The sequence below is a fragment of the Sander vitreus genome, chromosome 15, assembly GCF_031162955.1.
Source record: "Sander vitreus isolate 19-12246 chromosome 15, sanVit1, whole genome shotgun sequence".
Taxonomy (NCBI): Eukaryota; Metazoa; Chordata; class Actinopteri; order Perciformes; family Percidae; genus Sander; species Sander vitreus.
The window spans coordinates 11,420,337-11,440,923 of NC_135869.1; the positions used below are offsets into that span (position 1 = coordinate 11,420,337).

At 43.9% G+C, this 20,587-nt stretch overlaps 1 protein-coding gene across 1 annotated transcript; it reads left to right on the forward strand.

Moving 5' to 3' along the window:
- Positions 1–232: 232 nt before the first annotated feature.
- On the forward strand, positions 233–12,171 carry hrob (homologous recombination factor with OB-fold). Its single transcript, XM_078270129.1, is given in 11 exon segments — positions 233–436; positions 614–664; positions 803–1,765; positions 2,037–2,120; positions 3,637–3,771; positions 5,302–5,410; positions 6,522–6,607; positions 6,728–6,775; positions 6,777–6,851; positions 6,977–7,205; positions 11,756–12,171. Coding segments are annotated over 11 exon segments (1,848 nt in total). The 5' UTR covers positions 233–424; the 3' UTR covers positions 11,812–12,171.
- Positions 12,172–20,587: the final 8,416 nt, after the last annotated feature.

Sequence of the window (20,587 nt, forward strand, 5' to 3'; positions counted from 1 at the left end):
TTTCTAGTGTCTGTCCTCTCATTTCCCTTTCTTTTAGAGATTAAGTATATGTTTTAGAAATAGTTTTAATTTAACACAGGAATTAAGGATTAAAGCAGTAAAATCGATGTACTTTAGCTAAAAGAAAAGAAAAACGAAGATATTTGGGAGTAGGAGTGAATCGTCACGCTATGTTTTAACACTCTTTGTAAAACACATCCTACGTCATTACGTCGTGTTTGAACGTGGCGGCGCGGTACCAAGCAGCAGCTCAGCCCACCTACAGTTTTCATTTAGCTCGCTGGTTAGCAGCGTTTTGTTGTTAAATTAGAAATATGGGAGCCAAACTACAACAAATATTTATACGCAGTGATTGAATGGCATCCAATGTCTCAGTAAGTTTGGTGTGCGAACTGATTAAATACAGCTTTCATCGCGATATCTCATGACTGCGATGGTAAGTGAACCAATCCAGCAAACAAATAAAAACAATCTGAGCTAACTAAGCTATGCTACCAAGGCGTTTAATGCACATAGGTAACAAACTAGTTTCAGCCGTTAAATCGCATTTGGACTTTTATTGCTGCACATGATGTGAAGACATTTAATCATCGGTTGTTAACCTCTGTTACAGACCTGCAGATTAACGGGCCTGTTCAGCATTGGTGAGGACTTTGATGATGAGGTGAATCCCAGCAGACTCCGACACACCTGATCTTACTTAACTGTTAATAAAGGCTGCTCACATTCTGTAACATAATGATCCTCCTTCTGTTCCCCCTCTCTCACACTGTGTATGTGTGTGTATGTGTGTGTTTCCCAGGACCTGCTCGGGACAGACTGGGCTGTCCGCTCAGCGTCTGGACCAGCCGATGTGGCAGCTGCTGTGTCATCCTGCACGCTGCGGGCTTCCTCTGTTGCTCACAGAGAGCCGGAGAAAAACTGCCATCAGCAAACTGGAGAGAGATCGGCCGCCCTGTGTAATGGCACAGCATCAAGGAGCAGCACGCACACTACTGCTGGACAAACTGTTGCTCTGGGTTTGAGACAGCCCTCCTCCTGCGCTCAGCCCCGCCCTCCCACACTGAATAACTCTCAGCCTCATTTGGCATCACAACAGAGTCACTGCAACACCGAGGGGAAGCCCAGCGTGGCTCAGGATGATTTTGATGATTGGGATGTTGACCTGGCAGACCTGGATGAGTTTGACGGCCATATGGAGCAGCCTTGTGCTCCAACCCCACCTGCGCCCGCGGCCAATCCTGCATTTTCTGCCAAAACGCTGCGCCCCCCGACCTGTGGAGCGAGTCAGACACAACCTAATCGGACCCTCAGAGACTTTAGCACAGCACGCCAGGCTTCTGGCTCATCTATTCATGACCTACCTCCTCGGAGCTCTTCCACTTCTGTTCTGCGATCCCTGAATCCCCGTCCTGCTTGCCTGCCAGCCCCTCCACAGAGTCCTCGTGTTTTTCCTGGCCTTACTGCGCCTTCTCCTGCCCCCAGCCCCATTTCCAGGACACTAAACAGGCCTCACAGACCGTGGGCATCTCCCGTACCCTCCCCTCAGGCCCGCGTTCTCTTTGAGACGGTCTCCCCAGCGTCCTCTTCCTCACCCTGTGTGAGCTCTCTGAGCCCTTATCCCCTTCACACACCGGTCCTCACCAACCGCCTGGTCCAGTTGGTATCAGCCTCCAATAAGCTTCCTAAGAAGAGGCCTCGCTCTGAGCCTCACCAGCTCAGGACCCGGCGCTTCCCCGGCCCCGCTGGATTCCTGCCACAGCAGGTTAGTTTCATCGGGCGCCGGCGCTCCCCCCTCTGCCATATACAGTTCCTGTTTGTATCTGCCTGGTTGCAGTGTGTTGATGTTGCCTCCTTTTGAAACGAAAAGTACCAGAGCTGTGAACTCATGTGATCTCAACCTCACGGTTAGAAATTACGCTGCAGCTCTGTGGTTTTTGCCACCTAAGCTTTAATGGAAATCTATCGGTTTCTATTGTTTTTCCGCCGTGGTGCCATGTGATCATTGAATTCCTCTCTCTCTCTCTCTCTCTCAGCCGCAGGGTCAGAGCCTGGACGACATCGTGGTTTCTGTTCCACAGACTCCTGCTCACGGTGCTGTACCCCGGTCGCCAAGCCAGGTAATGAAAGCACAGACAGAGAGATGCACAAAACAATAGTAGAACATTGCCCGTCACAATTTCCCAAACCCAATTGTGAAGTTTAATATTATAGAAGACAAAGAAAACCAGCAAATATCCACACTGGTGGAACTGGAACCGGTGAATTATTGTTTATTTACTTTAAAAATGATTAATCCATTATCAAAATAGTTACAGAATAATGTTCTGTTAATCGACTAATTCTTTCAGCTAATGTAAATGAGTAGACATTTCCACACACTTCTCCTCCTAATGCCTGTGGCTGGTCAAATCGACACTGAACTACACTCAGTGTTGCCTTCAGGTCCTCCTGGGAAGTTCCTCCTTTTGAAGTTTGAAAGTGTTTGTCTCTGAAACAAGAGAGATTTGTTTTTATCATCAACGGGAAACAAGTACCCATGAAGAACGGAGGAGTAGCAGCGGAGGGCGGCATGACGGCCCTCCCCTCTGCCTCTCCCCCAATGCATGCTGGGATAGCTTCCGCCTCTGTGCAGCACAGAACAGAATAAGTGAGCGTAGAAACTAGAAGAATTTGCTTTCACAGAATTGATGTTTTTATCAAATTATTACATCGAGAGAAACAATAAATGACCAAACAAAGTCAGGCCAAATCAAAGATAAAGGCACATTTGTATGTGGAGCAGAGGTGCAATAACTAATCATTTTCCTGTCTGCAGCTGACAAGACTTTCATTGTTTCCAACATGACTTTTGTTGTCTTGCCGACAGCAGCTCATAGAAAAATCTGAGGGTTTCACTATTTCATAATTACAACATTACCCGACCCCGGATAAGCGGATGAAGATGGATGGATGGAACATGCATTGATGTTTAATTTTATTTAATTTTTATTTAATTTTTCTCTTTTTGGACCTTCAAAACCAACCATATTTTTAAGCCAGGTGTGCACAGTAACTGTTGGTCTTTGTGAGTGTATAAACAGTTTGACTCGATTCAGACCGACCTCATGAAGTGGCGTATGTATGACACGCCAATTCGTATGCCATTATTGGCGTGTTATCAAGACGCGTACTCGCGTTTAGTGTTTATCAACGCCGATTGGCCTCTATTGACTAACATTACCTTGTGTGTGAATTGACGCCGTAGCGAGTCGTATGAAAGGGCGAAAATCCGCGTAGGGAGATTGGCCGGGGTGGAGGATAGGTAAAACACAGGACTTTCACCCAGGAGAGCGGGGGGGGATCGTGTCCCACGTGTGACGTTTCCTTTGTGTCCCGCGTGTGATGTTTCCTTTCCACATTTGTTCTTTTCCTAAACCCAATCCGCGTTTCACGTTTCCTAAACCAAACTGTAGCCTCGCGATAACACGTAGCCTCGCAATAATAAAGTGGCGTGTATGTTTACGCTGTAACGTTTCAGACTGCCGTCCGCTGTATGCAGCGTAGACATACATGTGGATAGCTCAAAATGCGTACAGGTAAAAGTGGCGTGTATGTTTACGCAAAGTCATGATGTCATGTTGCTCGATTTCAAAGGGCTCCAGCTCGCAGACTGAAGAAGATGAGTTCAGCGGCGGTGCCTGGGCAGCGATGAAGGCAGAGATGGGATTGGATGAGAGGAACCCCTCATGCTTCCTGCACTCCTACAGTGTGGTCATGGTGCTCCGAAAGGTGATGACCTGTTACCAGTGCACATGTTTTTGTTGTTCCCTTACACACGTAAACTTCAACGCAGAAGCCTTCCTTAAAACACATTTCCCATTTCAGTCCAGTTCGAGCATTTGTGCTAAGTTTTTATTTAGGTCAAGCAAGTTGTTTTTATTTATTTATCCTCCATCATAACTGCTGGAGGTCTATTGGCCTAATCAGGACAAATGGAGGAGCAGTACCAGAGGAGTTTTGCAATTATAAACAGTACAGTCACTCATCAATCACTCTAATGATGAGTCTGCTGTTATTCTGCTCTCCCCGGGTTCTGTCCTCTGTGGAATAACTCGCCAGTATTGCGTTGTTGCGAGTGCTTAAACATGTTGGTTTCTGTCGGAGGTTGTGTTGACACAGGCCGCACCTACATGCACAGAGACAGTGGCAGGATTCTGGCTAAGCTCAATCAGGTTAAGCTGTGTACGTGAACCTCAGTTTCCCAAAAGCCCTGTTTGCATGAATAAACAAATTAACACACAGCCCTCCCCACTTCTATCGACTAAACAATAACATGTTCCATCCAATGCAGCTGAACGAGAGGAGGATCCCAGCAGTAGATCACTGTAGGGCTGCAACTAACCATTCTTTTCATTGTCGATTATTTTTTTTATTAATCGGTTAGTTGTTTGGTCTGTAAAATGTCAGAAAATGCTGAAAGACGTCGATCAGTGTTTTCTAAAGCCCAAGATGACGTCCTCAAATGTCTTGCTTTGTCCACAACTCAAAGATATTTAGTTTACTGTCCTAGAGAAGTAAAGAAACTAGAACATATTCACATTTAAGAAGATGGAAATACAAACAAATACATGTTACATGTACAATTTAAAACTGTTACTGGGAGTTTAGGCATTGTATTTATTTTCTTACAGTTTTATTGATAATTTCCCAGCTTGAGTAAAATGTTAACAGCTTCGACTAGCAATTATGTCATGATCAATTTTAATTTGAGAATGATCATTTTGTCTATAAAATGTCATAAAATAGTAAAGGAAATTATAGTTTCCCTGAGCCCAAGGCTGATGTATTGAAATTGCATGTTTTATCTAACCAAAATCCCAGAATAATTAGTTTACTATCATATATGAAAAAAAAACAGCTTTAAATGTTCAATATTTTTCTTTTAAAAGATTAACAGATTATCTAAATGGTTGCAGATACATTTTCAGACACTCAGTTAATTGATTACTCAGCCGTTACACCTCTTAAAATGTTTACATGCTACTTCTCAAATAATTCTGCATTAGTGTTGAGTGAAAGTTACAATCTTGAAGTTTGTCTCTTTTGTTCGCTTTGGCGGCACCTATGGCAATAAGCGGTAATTGCAGGTCCGCTTCCCAGTCACTAACTGTGCACTGCCAGTTTGTAATTTTGTTACCTCATTCGACGATTGATAGTGACTTAACAGGCATTTATCTAAATGATTTGTTTTCAAAAGAACTACTTCAACATTGCGTAATTTGATTCACGCTGATATGTTGTTTTCCCTCGTCATTGTAGGCTGCACTGAAACAGCTGGCGAGAAACAAAGTGCCCAACATGGCCGTGCTCCTGAAGAGCATCATCCACACACATGCCGATGCCAAGGTTGTGTTTAAAGACCCAACAGGTAGTGGGCGGACACACACACACACACACACACACACACACACTGGCTCATTATAGCATATAGTGTATCAATTTGCAATACAGAAGAGAGAGTTGGTTGCCATTTGCTCACTGAGCAGTCGCCTGATTGAGCTCCACGTGGTACAACAGCAGAGTTCAGCTGCAGAAACACGCTTGATTACACACTCAGGTATCCGTGCATATATATGCAGTACCCACACTCCTCTGTTCTGCCCCGACAGCAGGAAGCCTCTTTCTTCTTTCCTTTCCCTCTTTTCCCTTTCCTGCTCCTCTTGAGATTAGCCGGTTGCCGTGGCCGCCAGAGAGCAGCCACACGTGGTGTGCTGATTAAACACTTAGGAGTGGATGTCGTACTCAACACAGGACTCAAGTGCTTATTAGTGACTCAACGGCAGTAGATGGGCAGTGATTAGCAGTGGGTGGGTTTGAAGTGTCTGTGACACCACGAGGGAGCGTTCTGTCAGTGATGTGCATCCCACCTGCTGGAAGGTTTCCAGCTTTTGTCTCCAGCAGGTGGTTATCTCCAAATCTGCTGTCAGCCTGTCATGACTATATAGTGTTGAAAATGTAGCCGATTAATCAATCGGCAGGATAATTAAATCACCAAATTGAATGGCTAAAAGGTATAGTAAGTGTTGTTAATCCAATACACTTTTTGTCATATTCAGTGAATGTCTCCTCACAGTCACATAGCGCTCTATTTTCTGTGCACACTGGTGTTAGTTTTTCAGTCGGTTTGGTACATTTCTCAGAACACAATTGACATTCTCAAAACGGCTTGTTTTGTTTTTTTAAAGTTGTCCATGAGGAGTGGGGTGGTGTTACGCACTGCTAAATCGTTGGAGTATTCTGTTTAAAAAGTCTAGAATTAAAGCGGATGAAGGTGTTTAAATATAGCATCTTTAATAAGATTTAATTTTGCAGATCAACACGTATTTTAATTTTTTGCTATTGTGTTTCTCCCCCATAAACCAATATGTGAGTTGTATAGGAAGTGGAAAGTAAGGACATCTTGGACGTAACCATTTATTGTTTCTAAATGATTCTTTGGGATTGGCTCATAGTTCTGTTGTTAATCTATCTGACTGAAGGGGAGATTCAGGGAACAGTGCATCGGCGTCTCCTGGAGGACCGAGTGGAGGAGCTGAAGGTGGGAGCTGTACTCCTGCTCAAACAAGTGAGACTCCCCGCTTCCCTTTCTTCAAACTTTAATGATGGTAACCGCAGTTCAGTATTTTTGCGTAACCTGAATATATAGTGGCCACAAACCCATGTATGGCTCGCTCTCTGTGGACAGGTGGGTGTGTTTTCCCCCTCCCATCGTAACCATTACCTGAACGTGACGCCCTAACAACCTGCTGAGGATCTACGCCCCCGATGGAGTCAGCCTGTCCTCCGCTCAGCTCCCCCCGCTCATCCTGGTGAGCACCGCAACTGGCGGCCTAAAAAACAGGCACAGTCCAACAAATGTTAAATCTGTCATCCAGAAAAGCTCCGTCGACCTGTCAGCTGTCCCCTCAAAACATTGTCTCTTTTTGCTATCCAGGAGCCGATGTTGCGGCCACCCGCTCGGCCTCCCTCCGCCCTCCTCCGGGAGCCCGTCTCCCGGATGCAGCTGATGTTTGACGAGGAGGATGACGAGGGACTAGAGGGGGGGAAATGCTCAGAGGGAGGCGAAGACCCTAAAGCCCCAGGAGACACTAGAGGCGGCTCCAGCAGAGCCCCCAGAGAGCCTTCTGGGAACACAGCAGCACAGGACTCAGGCTGGGATGCAGGTGGGGCCTCTAATTAGGGCTTTGACTTTTGCCCAAAAATCATATTTGAAGTTTGTTTGTTTGTTAATATTCGAATATATTCAAATATTTATTAATAATATTTTGACCATTAAATGCCTTCAGTAAGGCTGATATTGGTATCAAACTTCGTATATGTTCTGTCCACCAGAGGGCAGTGTATCAGTCAGTAGGCGTGCAATGATGTTTCCAGAAGAAAAACACACTGCCACAACAATTTTTTAATTAAAAGTCAGACCCTGGATTAAATACAAACAGTATGCTTTCAACAGGAAGGTCTGATATTTCACCGTAGCCTACGTAAGTGGTCTGATGTTTAGACTTTTTGTGTGTGTGTGTGTGTGTGTGTGTGTTAGAGTGAGAGAGTGACGGTGATTACCGGTAGCTTCAGAGCGAGTAGAGACTCTAGAGTCATTGTGAGAGAAACAAAGTATCTCCCCTGTTCTTTCTGACCACGGTGAAATCTGTCCTTGATTTCATGTTGTTAATGGAGAAGGAGAACCAGGAAATGAGTCGGGGAGGAAATGCAACGCTACCGCGCTACGGCCGAGCGAGAGTTACATTTTGAAATGCATGAAAAAGCCTCGGAATCTGAATTGAAAGCAACGTTCACAAGCAAACACATTTACAAAAAAAGAATGCCCATAACAGGTTCGAAATTCGAATATTAAGGGCTGCCTAATATAAATACATTTGTTCGAATATCGAAGTTTGGAGTCAAAGCCCTACCTCTAATATGTAATAACACTTGTAATGAGAGAGAGAGACAGAGAGAGAGATTAATACTAGTCACATCCCAGGGTTGCCAACTGTCAGACTCCAGTAAAATTAAGTTTTTGCTGAATGGAACAGCAACACCTTCTGGTAATGTTTTGAGACATTAACATTTGACTCGCTGACCCAAACCCAATCTGCAGCAAAACTTGATTGATTGCATTGTTCTGCACTAAAACTGCAACTAACCAAAGGTTTCAGTTTGATTCATTTTCTTTTTATTATTCAGTCAGTAAAATGGAAAAAACCTAGATGCACATGATGGTTCACGATACAAGGTAGCAGAGGCTGAAACTGTATTATAAAATGACACGATTGGTCTGATCAGCCGCCAACTCCTATTCGTCTCATAATTATATGAAACATGGGAGACGAGCCAAGTTCGGCATGTGAAATGGCTCCAGGCAACCTTAATGTCTGTCCATCAGTCAACATATTCCAGACACTTTTACTAAATGGATTGTCATGAAAAGCAATCAACGTCCCCAAAAGATGAATACTAATGACTTTGATCCATCAAAAGATCAGAAATTCCACTCAGACGTATCCGAAAGAATAAGAAAAGACTATAGATATTGAGGAGGGGGAATTTTCTTTTTAATTAAAGCTATAGTGTGTAGTTTCTATCGCCCCCATGAGGAATTCTAATTCAATTCAATTCAGTTTTATTTATAGTATCAAATCATAACAAGAGTTATCTCGAGACACTTTACAGATAGAGTAGGACTAGACCACGCTCTATAATTTACAAAGCCCCAACAATTACAATAATTCGCTCAAGAGCAAGCATTAGCGGTAGCTATTGCGACAGTGGCGAGGAAAAACTCCCTTTCGGGAAGAAACCTCGGACAGACCCAGACTCTTGGTAGGCGGTGTCTGACGGTGCCGGTTGGGGGTGTGATGAACAGTGGTAGTAATAGTCACAATAAAGATAATGGAACAGTGACTACACTGGTAGTCGTAGTAGTTCATGTCATAGTAGGGCACAGCAGGGCGTTACGGGTTGTAATGTGGGACAGCACAGCATGGGTGGACGCGATAGGACGCAGCCGGACACTGCAGGGAATCGCAGAGCGTAGCAGGGTGTAGCAGGTCCCTAGCGACAGCTGCACCCAAGACCCAGGTCTTGGTGCCACCCTAATCCAAGGCGATATTCTGGGTGAAGAAGAAACATAAGGTCTCCGGGGAGTAAACTCCCCAGAGCTAGGTTAGTAACAAGCATTTCTGGGAGAAGGATGCACATAAAAGGAACAAATGAAAAGGGAGATGAAAGAGCAGCTCATTGTGTCATAGGGAGGAAGGAAATTCTCCAGCAGTCTAGAATTATAGTAGCATAACTAAGAGAGGCAGGCTAAAGAGAGGTGCCGGATCGGGCTTGAACTCTCCCCTGCCGGAACGGGCTGTACTTCCTGCCTCCCTCTACTCTCACTATATTATTGATTATATGATAGGTAGATCTGATGACTATGAGGAGAAGCAGAGGGAAGCTGGGGTGCTGTGTCTGTAGCTATACACCCTGCCCCGCCGGTCTAGGCATACGCTGCAACTCCTCACTCCCTAACTATAAGCATTCGGTTGGGGAGATTGTATTTGAGGAACGTTGTCGTTTGGCCGATCTAGGCAGTGTAGGCCACCGGACCGTCTGACTACTGCATCCCTCAGAAGCTTTTGCCACGCGGTAGCAATTCTCTTCTGTGACGACGGCTGGTCAGTCGGTGTTGAAGGGGGGCGAGCCCGGCAAACTGCATCGGTGTCGAGCAAGAAGATGGACGTTGGCAGGCGGCTGAGTCTCATGGCGCAGTATCCTGGGAGGCCGCCAGGAGAGATGAGATCCGGAGCGACTGATTATGAGCCACATCCCTAACTATAAGCTTTATCAAAGAGGAGGGTTTTCAGTTTATTCTTAAATGTGGCGACGGTGTCTGCCCCACGAACACAGACTGGGAGCTGGTTCCACAGGAGTGGCGCCTGGTAGTTGAAGGCTCTGGCTCCCATTCTACTTTTAGAGACTCTAGGAACCAAGTTCCTAGATGGGCTCTGGCTCCCATTCTAAATTTAGAGACTCTAGGGACCAAGTAATGACAACAAAACTGTCGGCGCGTCCACATGATACAAGCCTTCTGTGATCGCGCACAGCCCCCACCCCTCCTCCACACAGTTGCTAGTAGCCAAGGAGGACACGGAGGATTAAAAAAAAACATGATGAACTCTTCAGAAGAGGTAATTATCTTCACTCGAGCTTCTGCGCGCGAAAGTCGCCGGACGCCACAATCTTCTGAACATAGTTATACTAAGAAATGCAGAGAGTTGTGTGGAGCTGATAGTCTTAATTAGCTTTGTAGCAACTCATTTGGCAATGGTTTGAATGTAACGGACGTTCATTAATATCAAAAAAAAAGTCTAAAGCTAAAGTAAAAAAAAAGACAAAAAAAAAACCGATTACATTAATATAGGATGCTGACAGTGAGTTAGACTGATGAAAGTGAAGCCAAAGTGTGGAGCTGAGCTTGACAGCTTTGGCTAAGGACCTCGTTGCCATTAGTGTGGATGGATAACTGAGAGATAAAATGGTAAAAAGCGCTAGACAGTATAAATGCAGTCCATTACCGTGCAGAGGATGAACCCTTTTGATTTAGGTAGCCTTTCCTCTGGCGCCATCTTACTACATCTTTTGCTAGCAAAGTCTAACAATAGCAAAAAAAATAGTTTTTCATCCATCCAACTGTTTTTTTGGGTGTGTAAGGACCATTACATCCTTTTTTTTTTTAGACAGAAAGCCTGGCTATAGACTTTTTAAAACTAAAATGAAATGTGTGTTTTTTCTTTCTCTTGATAAATTGACCCAGACCACATTTAGGTAACACGATCGTCTTAATGTTTTGTTAACTGCTCCCGTTTCCGGACCGTCTGGACAGCTCTTGTAATTGCAACTCTGTTGCAGTTGATGGTGATTTTCAGAGCCGATCACGTGTATAAGAGACTGAGCATTGTTTAGATAGACACACTGAACGCTACCTTTTGATTTTATCTATACACAGAACAACATTAAACTGTCCAAGCTCAACCACAAAGTTCATTTCCAGACGGGGGGCTCTCTTTGCTTATTTCCCGTCTACCTCTGTACTGTGTGCGGTCTAATAAAGGCCAAAATGCGCAAAACTTTAAAAAAAGAATTAGGTTCACCACTTGACATTACCTGGCATGTATTGTGGAATTTGTTCTGTATATCTGTATGATAAATGGTGCTAAAAAATAACAAAAAATGTATCCAAAAAAATAAATAAATTAGGGTTACATATTTACTTGAGCGATTCGATTTGCAATTATTTATTTTGGCTACAGTACATACTGCGCCTTCTACGCTCATTTTAAATAAAGTAATAAAAAATAAATAAAAAAATCCACTGAAAATAGGACATTGCTGTAAACAATCTGTGATGTGTATTATTCCAGCATTTGCCTTATGAAAAAACAAAATATAATGATGAAAAGAGGAATCCAAAATTCTTAAATCAAATGTTGCAACCAAACATTCAACTAAATATTTCACATTTGATTAATCGTGGTCTTCACGAGTAGCTAATCTCATTCTTTCAAATAGCGAATTCGAATTGAAAACAATCGCTCAGCCCTAATATTTACTTGAAAACGATCATTTTCAACAACAAATCCAGGCAGGTTATGATTTCTGAGTTTTCTACCATGTGAATTACACATTCTTGCATATTGTTGCCTCTCTATGCGTGTCTGATCTACAGATGATGACCTGGACGAGCTCCTGGGAGAGTTACCCGAGGACACCTACAGCCTTTGACGTTACGTCAGCAAACCTGTACAGACTGTCTCCGCTGAGTGGAGTTATTTTGACGACAGTAAACATGTCATCCTTTGTTTTCTCAACATCACCTCTTTGAAATCATAATTGTGTGACACTGAAGAACCTGTGTATATGTTGTAAAGACGTCTTTCTTTTCTTCTTTTTCCTCTGTGTTTGATATCCAGTTCATAAATCCCACAGAGGAGTTCATTTGTTGTTACTGTGTCATTTCTGTGCATCACTGAAGCGTCACTCGAAGCCAACACATGCTCATTAATTAATTACAAAAGCTCCAAAAATCAGCTCGGTTTGATTCCTGCTTCATGTCTTACATTCTCATAAACGATATAATCAGTCTGAGATTGTCTGTGTTTGTATTAGGGATGCAACCCCCTCCCTTGACTTTCAGTGTAAGCCATTGTTGCACTTTACTTCACTGACCTTGAAATAAACAACTAATCTACACAGCATTGATTTGCTAATCATGCCAAATGAGAGCAAGGTTTTTGTCCTTGCCCTCCATTTTCAGTTGTCTGTTTCTCTGTGCTTGAGAGTGAAGTAGATACACTGTGACCCAGCTTGTTTACCATAATTAAGAGGTGTATCGGAGGTTTTTTTTTTTTTTTTTCAAGCAGGGATTGCATGTGTTCAAGACCAGATTTATAGGCTCGGACCTTATTGCCAGCTGCACTTTGTCAACTTCTCTTCAAGTTCTCTGAAAAAGTCCCAGAACGAGGTCTCAGAAAATTCACGCAGAGTCAGAATCAGATGTGAAAAACAAGTTTTAATCTGCACGAAAGATAACAGAAAAACCCAGAACAAGTACCGGTAAGCTTGATAAAGATTCCTTTGTCTAGCTTCGCCTTATATCATCCAAAAGAGTGACCCTCCTCCTGAGGAGTGCCACATGATCACTTTCAGATCACGCGTGTAAATTGGCTACTTTTGAGGCCTAAGACCACCTCTTTTGGGGATTTTCCAGTAGATGAAGTATTTAGCTGATCTTGCATTTTGAACGCCTACGCTTAAGGCGTTTGGCGTGGTGCCCGCCGTGGCTTTTGCGACTATACAGCGGCAGGCCATCCGTGGCTGTTGCAGTTGCATATCGGCAACTGAGGACTGCACGAGGGGGGAGAGTCTATGTGTAGCATTGAGGAAGGCAGCACTAGGAGAGAGAGAGAGTCTGTGACTCCCACCAGGCAGACACATTGACATCTCCTATCTATATCACATTGATACACATTGTATATGTCCCCATAATTCAATTAAAAACCAGATTTATCATATTTTGCCACAACACAGGGAGGTAGTCTCAGGGTCCCATGAGGATTCCTTGACCAAAAAAGTGTTTACCCAGCCCTGCCTGAGGAGATCTAGAGCATCAGGGTGGAGTTGCACTGTGACTAACAGGCTCTTAGGGAGGCTTTCCCGACAGGATCCACACTCCTTCACTACCCAGCCTCACTGTAAAAGATTCAGGTTAATCTTCTGCCTCTTTGTCATTTAGTGTATAACGTAGCTTCTTAAATTGCCTGGTTTATGTTGAAAGGAGAGAGAATGGGGATGATGAAATAGGGTGCATTTTCAGTCATCCCAAAATGTTTGTTTGCGCTTAGTTGTTTGGCTGAAATAAGTACAGTTTACAATACAGTCTAAGTATTTGGACAGTTTCTGCTCTGTAATGCACATTAGAGCTCAAATACTGTACATTGACTTTGTGGTTAAAGTGATGACTTTCAGTTCAAAGTAAATGGTGTTTACATCCATCGTATGGGCTGAACAGTGTTGGAGTCATAGCCTTGCCATTGTCCCACTGCTTAAAAAACTGGGGAAAGTTTATAAAAAGGGGCAACTTGTCCATCGCTGTTACTTGATATCGATTTAAACACCCTTTAAGGGACTGTTAACCCAAATTTCTCACTCACGCCTAGTGGTATTTAGCCTTCCAGACAGATTTGGTTTTACATGTCCACATTCCTGCATTGTATTTAACAAACTATCTGCATCTAGATTTTTGTTGTTGTCATTTTGGGTAGACCAACCTTGATTTGTGGGTACTTACATCCGTTATGGGGTGAGCAGAGCCAAAATTGTTACACAGTAATAAGTCAATACTGTAACCTCTTCCACTGATTCATTTGAAATCCAGTGTCTTGGGGTACATGGAGCCAAAACAACAAGAATTGTGTCACTGTCTAATACTCAGGACACAACACGAGGGGTCCCAAGATAAATCTTAGGGCTCACTACAGTAGATCAGTGGCTCCTGGCCTTTTTGGCTTGTGACCCCTTTAAAAAGAAGCAAATGTCTCCTTCTTTAGAGACCCGGCAGTAAAAGTATCCAAGAATTCACAACATTTGATAACATTCTGATAAAAGAAACCTGTTTTTTTGTAGCAGAAATGATTTTATTCTATTCTGTTAAACATCTTACAAAACGTCAGAGTAGTGTTGGTAAAAACTGCAGTGAAGATAATTAAATTGATGATAAGGGCAACTATTTATGTTACACAAAATAATATTTCTATTGTCTTTAATCTGTCTTTAATGAGAAATGCTAATACTGTCTCCTTTCCAGGCCTCTGAAAATCCTTGAAATTTCACAAGCAGAGACAGAAAAATCTTTAATTAAACTGCTCTCACTCGGGCCATTAGATGAGAGAGATTTGATTCTATTGAACTATTGTAATTAAGTGTACTTAGTACAAGCACTAAAACAACCAAATGCAGTTGAGCATCTAACCACTATGGGGTAAATATGAATATGCGAAGATATATACATTACAGTATATACATTAGCTGTAATGAGGGGTTACAAGTAAACTTTATTCTAATAGGTGACCAAGCTAAAAAAAAAAAGTCGGGAACTACTGCAGTACATTAGTACATGCACATTGTATACAGTATGTTACTTTAGTCTTAACACCAACAGGGGGTAGCATTTAACACCCTTGTTGGCAGTTCAGGTCCTAGTGGACATCATTAGTCAAGTTCATGAGCTTATGGGAGACAGTTAAGATACCTTATGATAAAACTCTTAATTGGAGGGAAACTTAATTTGACCAGAACAAGGCTCTTTGAAACCGCCTATCTTTATGTGTGTGTGCAGACGGGGTTGCTCCTTCCTTTATCTGCACATCAACCAATTAAGACCTTCACAAAGGGGGAGGAGGTGGGGGCTTGGATACATCAAGTGTGCAGCTACTGCTCACACTCTGGAATAATTCACCCTTCAACTTTAATCGCCTCTCGCCAGAGGTAACAATCAACGGTGCCCAGTCTTGCCAACTCTGGTTCTTGCACATCCTAATTATCTCACTTGTAAGTGCTTATTATTTTTCATAATCCATTAAGATAGTCCAAAAGTGTAATTACTCCTTCAGTCTCTTCATGCATATAGTATAGGAAGTTCCTATTGTCTGACCCCATGATTTTAAAAGATAAAAAAAAAAAAAAGATTCTTATCTGTGGTTTGCTCTGGTTTAGGTTCCCAATAGGAAAGAGAACTTTCTCACCTCTGATGTAAAGTACTGTTAACTCTCTGATGTTTTGGATGAAGAAGCCTGAAATATCCAACATTCATCTTTTTTAATAAGTTCAACCCTTTAGTGTTGTGGTTGCTCACTCACAATGGGAGAAAATTGCAATCTTTAGACTCAAACAGGCTTTTAGTTTGTTACGAAAGAAAAGCAACACAAAGGAGGCTTTCACATCAAGGACCTGGCCTGGATCCGAGTACACTTGACTTCTAAGTCTATCCATCCATCCATCTTCGTCCGCTTATCCGGTATCGGGTTGCGGGGGTAGCAGCTCCAGCAGGGGACCCCAAACTTCCCTTTCCCGAGCCACATTAACCAGCTCCGACTGGGGGATCCCGAGGCGTTCCCAGGCCAGGTTGGAGATATAATCCCTCCACCTAGTCCTGGGTCTTCCCCGAGGCCTCCTCCCAGCTGGACGTGCCTGGAACACCTCCCTAGGGAGGCGCCCAGGGGGCATCCTTACCAGATGCCCGAACCACCTCAACTGGCTCCTTTCGACGCAAAGGAGAAGCGGCTCTACTCCGAGCTCCTCACGGATAACTGAGCTTCTCACCCTATCTCTAAGGGAGACGCCAGCTACCCTCCTGAGGAAACCCATTTTGGCCGCTCGTACCCTGGATCTTGTTCTTTCGGTCATGACCCAGCCTTCATGACCATAGGTGAGGGTAGGAACTGACCGGTAGATTGAGAGCTTTGCCTTCTGGCTCAGCTCTCTTTTTGTCACAACGGTGCGATAAATTGAATGTAATACCGCACCCGCTGTGCTCCATTGTCCCCTCACTCGCGAACAAGACCCCAAGGTACTTGAACTCCTTCACTTGGGGTAAGGACTCATTCCCTACCTGGAGAAGGCACTCCATCGGTTTCCTGCTGAGAACCATGGCCTCCGATTTAGAGGTGCTGATCCTCATCCCAGCCGCTTCACACTCGGCTGCGAACCGATCCAGTGAGTGCTGAAGGTCACAGGCTGATGATGCCATCAGGACCACATCATCTGCAAAAAGCAGCGATGAGATCCCCAGCCCACCGAACTCCAACCCCTCTCCACCCCGACTACGCCTCGATATCCTGCCCATAAATACTACAAACAGGATTGGTGACAAAGCGCAGCCCTGGCGGAGGCCAACTCTCACCTGAAATGAGTCCGACTTACTGCCGAGAACCCGGACACAGCTCTCGCTTTGGTCGTACAGAGATTGGATAGCCCTGAGAAGGGACCCCCTCACCCCGTACTCCCGCAGCACTTCCCACAGTATCTCCCGGGGCACCCGGTCATACGCCTTCTCCAGATCCACAAAACACATACTCCCAGGATCCTTGCGAGAGTAAAGATCTGGTCCGTTGTTCCACGACCAGGACGGAATCCGCATTGTTCCTCTTCAACCTGAGGTTCGACTATCGACCGAACCCTCCTTTCCAGCACCTTGGAGTAGACTTTACCGGGGAGGCTGAGAAGTGTGATACCCCTGTAATTGGCACACACCCTCTGGTCCACCTATTTAAAAAGGGGAACCACCACCCCGGTCTGCCACTCCTTAGGCACCGTCCCAGACTTCCACACAATGTTGAAGAGGCGTGTCAACCAAGACAACCCCTCCACACCCAGAGCTGTAAGCATTTCTGGACAGATCTCATCAATTCCTGGGGCTTTGCCACTGTGGAGTTGTTTAACTACCTCAGCAACCTCCACCAGGGAAATTGACGACAATCCCCCATCATCCTCCAGCAGAACTATGGAGTCCCCCACTGGAGCCCCATGCAGGACTCCACTCAAGGTCTCCAAGAAGGCCGAATACTCCGAACTCTTGTTCGGTGCATATGCACAAACAACAGTCAGAGTTTTCCCCCCCACAACCCGCAGGCGTAGGGAGGCGACCCTCTCGTCCACCGGGTTAAACTCCAACGTAGCTGCGCTCAGCCGGGGGCTTGTGAGTATCCCGACACCCGCCCGGCGCCTCACACCCTGGGCAACTCCGGAGAAGAAAAGAGTCCAACCCCTATCCAGGAGTATGGTTCCAGAACCGAGACTGTGCGTAGAGGTAAACCCCACCAGATAACGTTCTAAGTCTAGTACGTTTGATTAGTGTAAACACTGTGTAGCCCGGGTCCACTTGAAGATGTGGTCTTGTGTACAGTTCACATCAAGTGTCAAAACCAACTGTATCAAAACACGGAAGTGGACTGCAATTTAACACAAGTAGCAGGCGGTGAGTAGAATTGCAAAGACATTTCTCAATGCCACCAGTTACCTCCGAAATCTGCATATGTGAGCAGCACTCACCGATCTCATCCTCTGAACTGCACGGCCGTGGTTGATAAAGTAGGAAGGCATTGGAAATCTGAACATCTACAATTTCGTGACAACTGCTGATAAAGAACGTGATATGATTGAAACCTATGCACCCTAAAGTTAGAACATGATAAAAAAAAATAGTGACAATGTGTTGTTGCGCAGTAGTTTCCTTAAAGAATTCTATACTGTACATATAATATACTGTGCATTTATCCACATACAGTGTACTACTTATATATAGATGGGTGACACATAAAAAGGAAAAACCCTAAATAAATGAGTTCAGAAACAAAGCCAACGCCACATTTGGTGAGTATTAAAATGATAATAATTTGCTTTGGCCTTCACAGTCACCAAATCTCAACCTAACTTAACACCTATGGGAGATCTTTGAGCAACATGTCTAGACATCATCATCAAAACACAAAACGAAGGAATACGTTTGCAAGAATGATATTCATACCTCGAGTAGTTCAACAGACTTGGAGAATCTAAGGCTCTTGTGGTCAATGGCGGGTTTACTAAGACACACTTTTGGATTATTCTTCAATTTGTCATCTGCATGCATTTGCTTTGACACCACTCAACTGAATGACTTATCTACTGTCAATGTTAAGCCAAGTCAAGAAGGCAAATGTATGCCTTTACTTTGCGACAGAAAGAATAAACTCAAACTCATATTTCAGAGTGTTGCACGAAGCGTTTTACCATTAATACCTTGCAAATTAAAAAGAGAATATTATGTGGTAAGGCTAACAAGGCTCCCCCCTATAATAATCCTGTGGCTGGAAAATTGGCTGAATGGATAAAGGCAGATAAGATTGCTGAAGCACGAGGCCTTATTTTCAACCCTGGAGACTGTTTAATCCCTGTAAAACTACGCTCATTACCTCGGTGGAAAAAGTGGAGATTTGCGTAATTAAGTTGTTAAGAAACCAGCAAACCCTGCAGCTGTCTGAGACCACAGCAAATTTCATTTGGGAGAGAGACTGTGTTATCGACTGACAGAGTGGGTGTGTGTGTGTGTGGGTGGGTGTGTGTGTGTGTGTGTGTGTGTGTGTGTGCTTGTTTGAAAATGAGTGTGTTTGACAGAAGAATGAAAATAAAACAATCTACAGTAATTCTTTACTTTTAATAAGGGTTTCTGTTTTGTAGCAGATTGCTGAACTTAGTCTGAAAGCACAATGTGATGAGCAGATGCCCCAAGATGCAAATTAGATATAGCCTCTTATATTGTGTATAAGAATACTGACAATACCTAATATAAATACAGATTCTACAGAATTAAGTAACATTTCTATATTGTTAGTCCTGCACTTCCAAAACAAATTTGATGTAGTCGTGATATTGTTGGCTTATTGTGAAAATGTGACACGTTTGTTAACCAAAACAAAAGTCCTGCCACAGATCTAGTTCCACTTTGTCATATATCCGATGTTTTTTCATTAGAGAATGTTGGACAGATGATTAGGCTACAAGGCATTTTCATTGTTTACGAATCACGACATTCTGTTTAGAAAAGAAGTCATATATTTCATGTTTCACACTAAATAAAGTTGTTACACAATTAACCAAACCAGGGGCGGACTGGGACAAAAATTCAGCCCTGGCACCGTAGTCACACCAGCCCACATTACCATGCAGCCCCACCCACGGACACGTGCATTCACTAATTACATTTGTGTACAGATGGTGAAATAATATAAGCAGTACCTTATGTAACAGATTTTTAAACATTTAATGTAACTGGCAAACAATGCTTACTACTTTTTAAAGAGCACACGTTTATAACAAATGTACACATACTGCCTGTTTATACCGTTTATATACATTCTCTACAGTATGTTGTTCTTTGTTGTCACTGTCTGTCTGTTTGATTGTCCGTGTTTCTCTCTGTTGACACTGTACATATTGTCTGTCTGGTTCTCCATCTTTTCATCTGTTTTAACTCTCTAACTCTGCAATTTTAATATGTTTTTATGGCTGTCTGTAATTATACTTCAGGGTTTTTCCTTGCTCAGAATTGGCCTTTAGGGGAACACATAAAGCAGTCTGGTCTCTTTTTTCTCTAAATTTTCTTCTAAATTCTGAGGGTAAAAGACTTCAATTCCTGCATTCTGATACATTTTTGGGCACCAATTTATGGTAAAAACGTCTATATTTATGGCAAGGAAATCACAAAATTCTGGTGGCAGGTAACAATTTAAAATACAAAATATAATGCATCCATCCATCCATCCATCCATCTTCATCCGCTTATCCGGGGTCGGGTCGCGGGGGTAGCAGCTCCAGCAGGGGACCCCAAACTTCCCTTTCCCGGGCCACATTAACCAGCTCCGACTGGGGGATCCCGAGGCGTTCCCAGGCCAGGTTAGAGATATAATCCCTCCACCTAGTCCTGGGTCTCCCCCGAGGCCTCCTCCCAGCTGGACGTGCCTGGAACACCTCCCTAGGGAGGCGCCCAGGGGGCATCCTTACCAGATGCCCGAACCACCTCAACTGGCTCCTTTCGACGCAAAGGAGCAGCGGCTCTACTCCGAGCTCCTCACGGATAACTGAGCTTCTCACCCTATCTCTAAGGGAGACGCCAGCTACCCTCCTGAGGAAACCCATTTTCGGCCGCTTGTACCCTGGATCTTGTTCTTTCGGTCATGACCCAGCCTTCATGACCATAGGTGAGGGTAGGAACAAAAACTGACCGGTAGATTGAGAGCTTTGCCTTCTGGCTCAGCTCTCTTTTCGTCACAACGGTGCGATAAATTGAATGTAATACCGCACCTGCTGTGCCGATTCTCCGACCAATCTCCCGCTCCATTGTCCCCTCACTCGCGAACAAGACCCCAAGGTACTTGAACTCCTTCACTTAATATAATGCAATATTATTATATTCAGTAGTCCAGTAAGGGGGCTTTCACATCCGGGACATGGGCCGGACGACAAA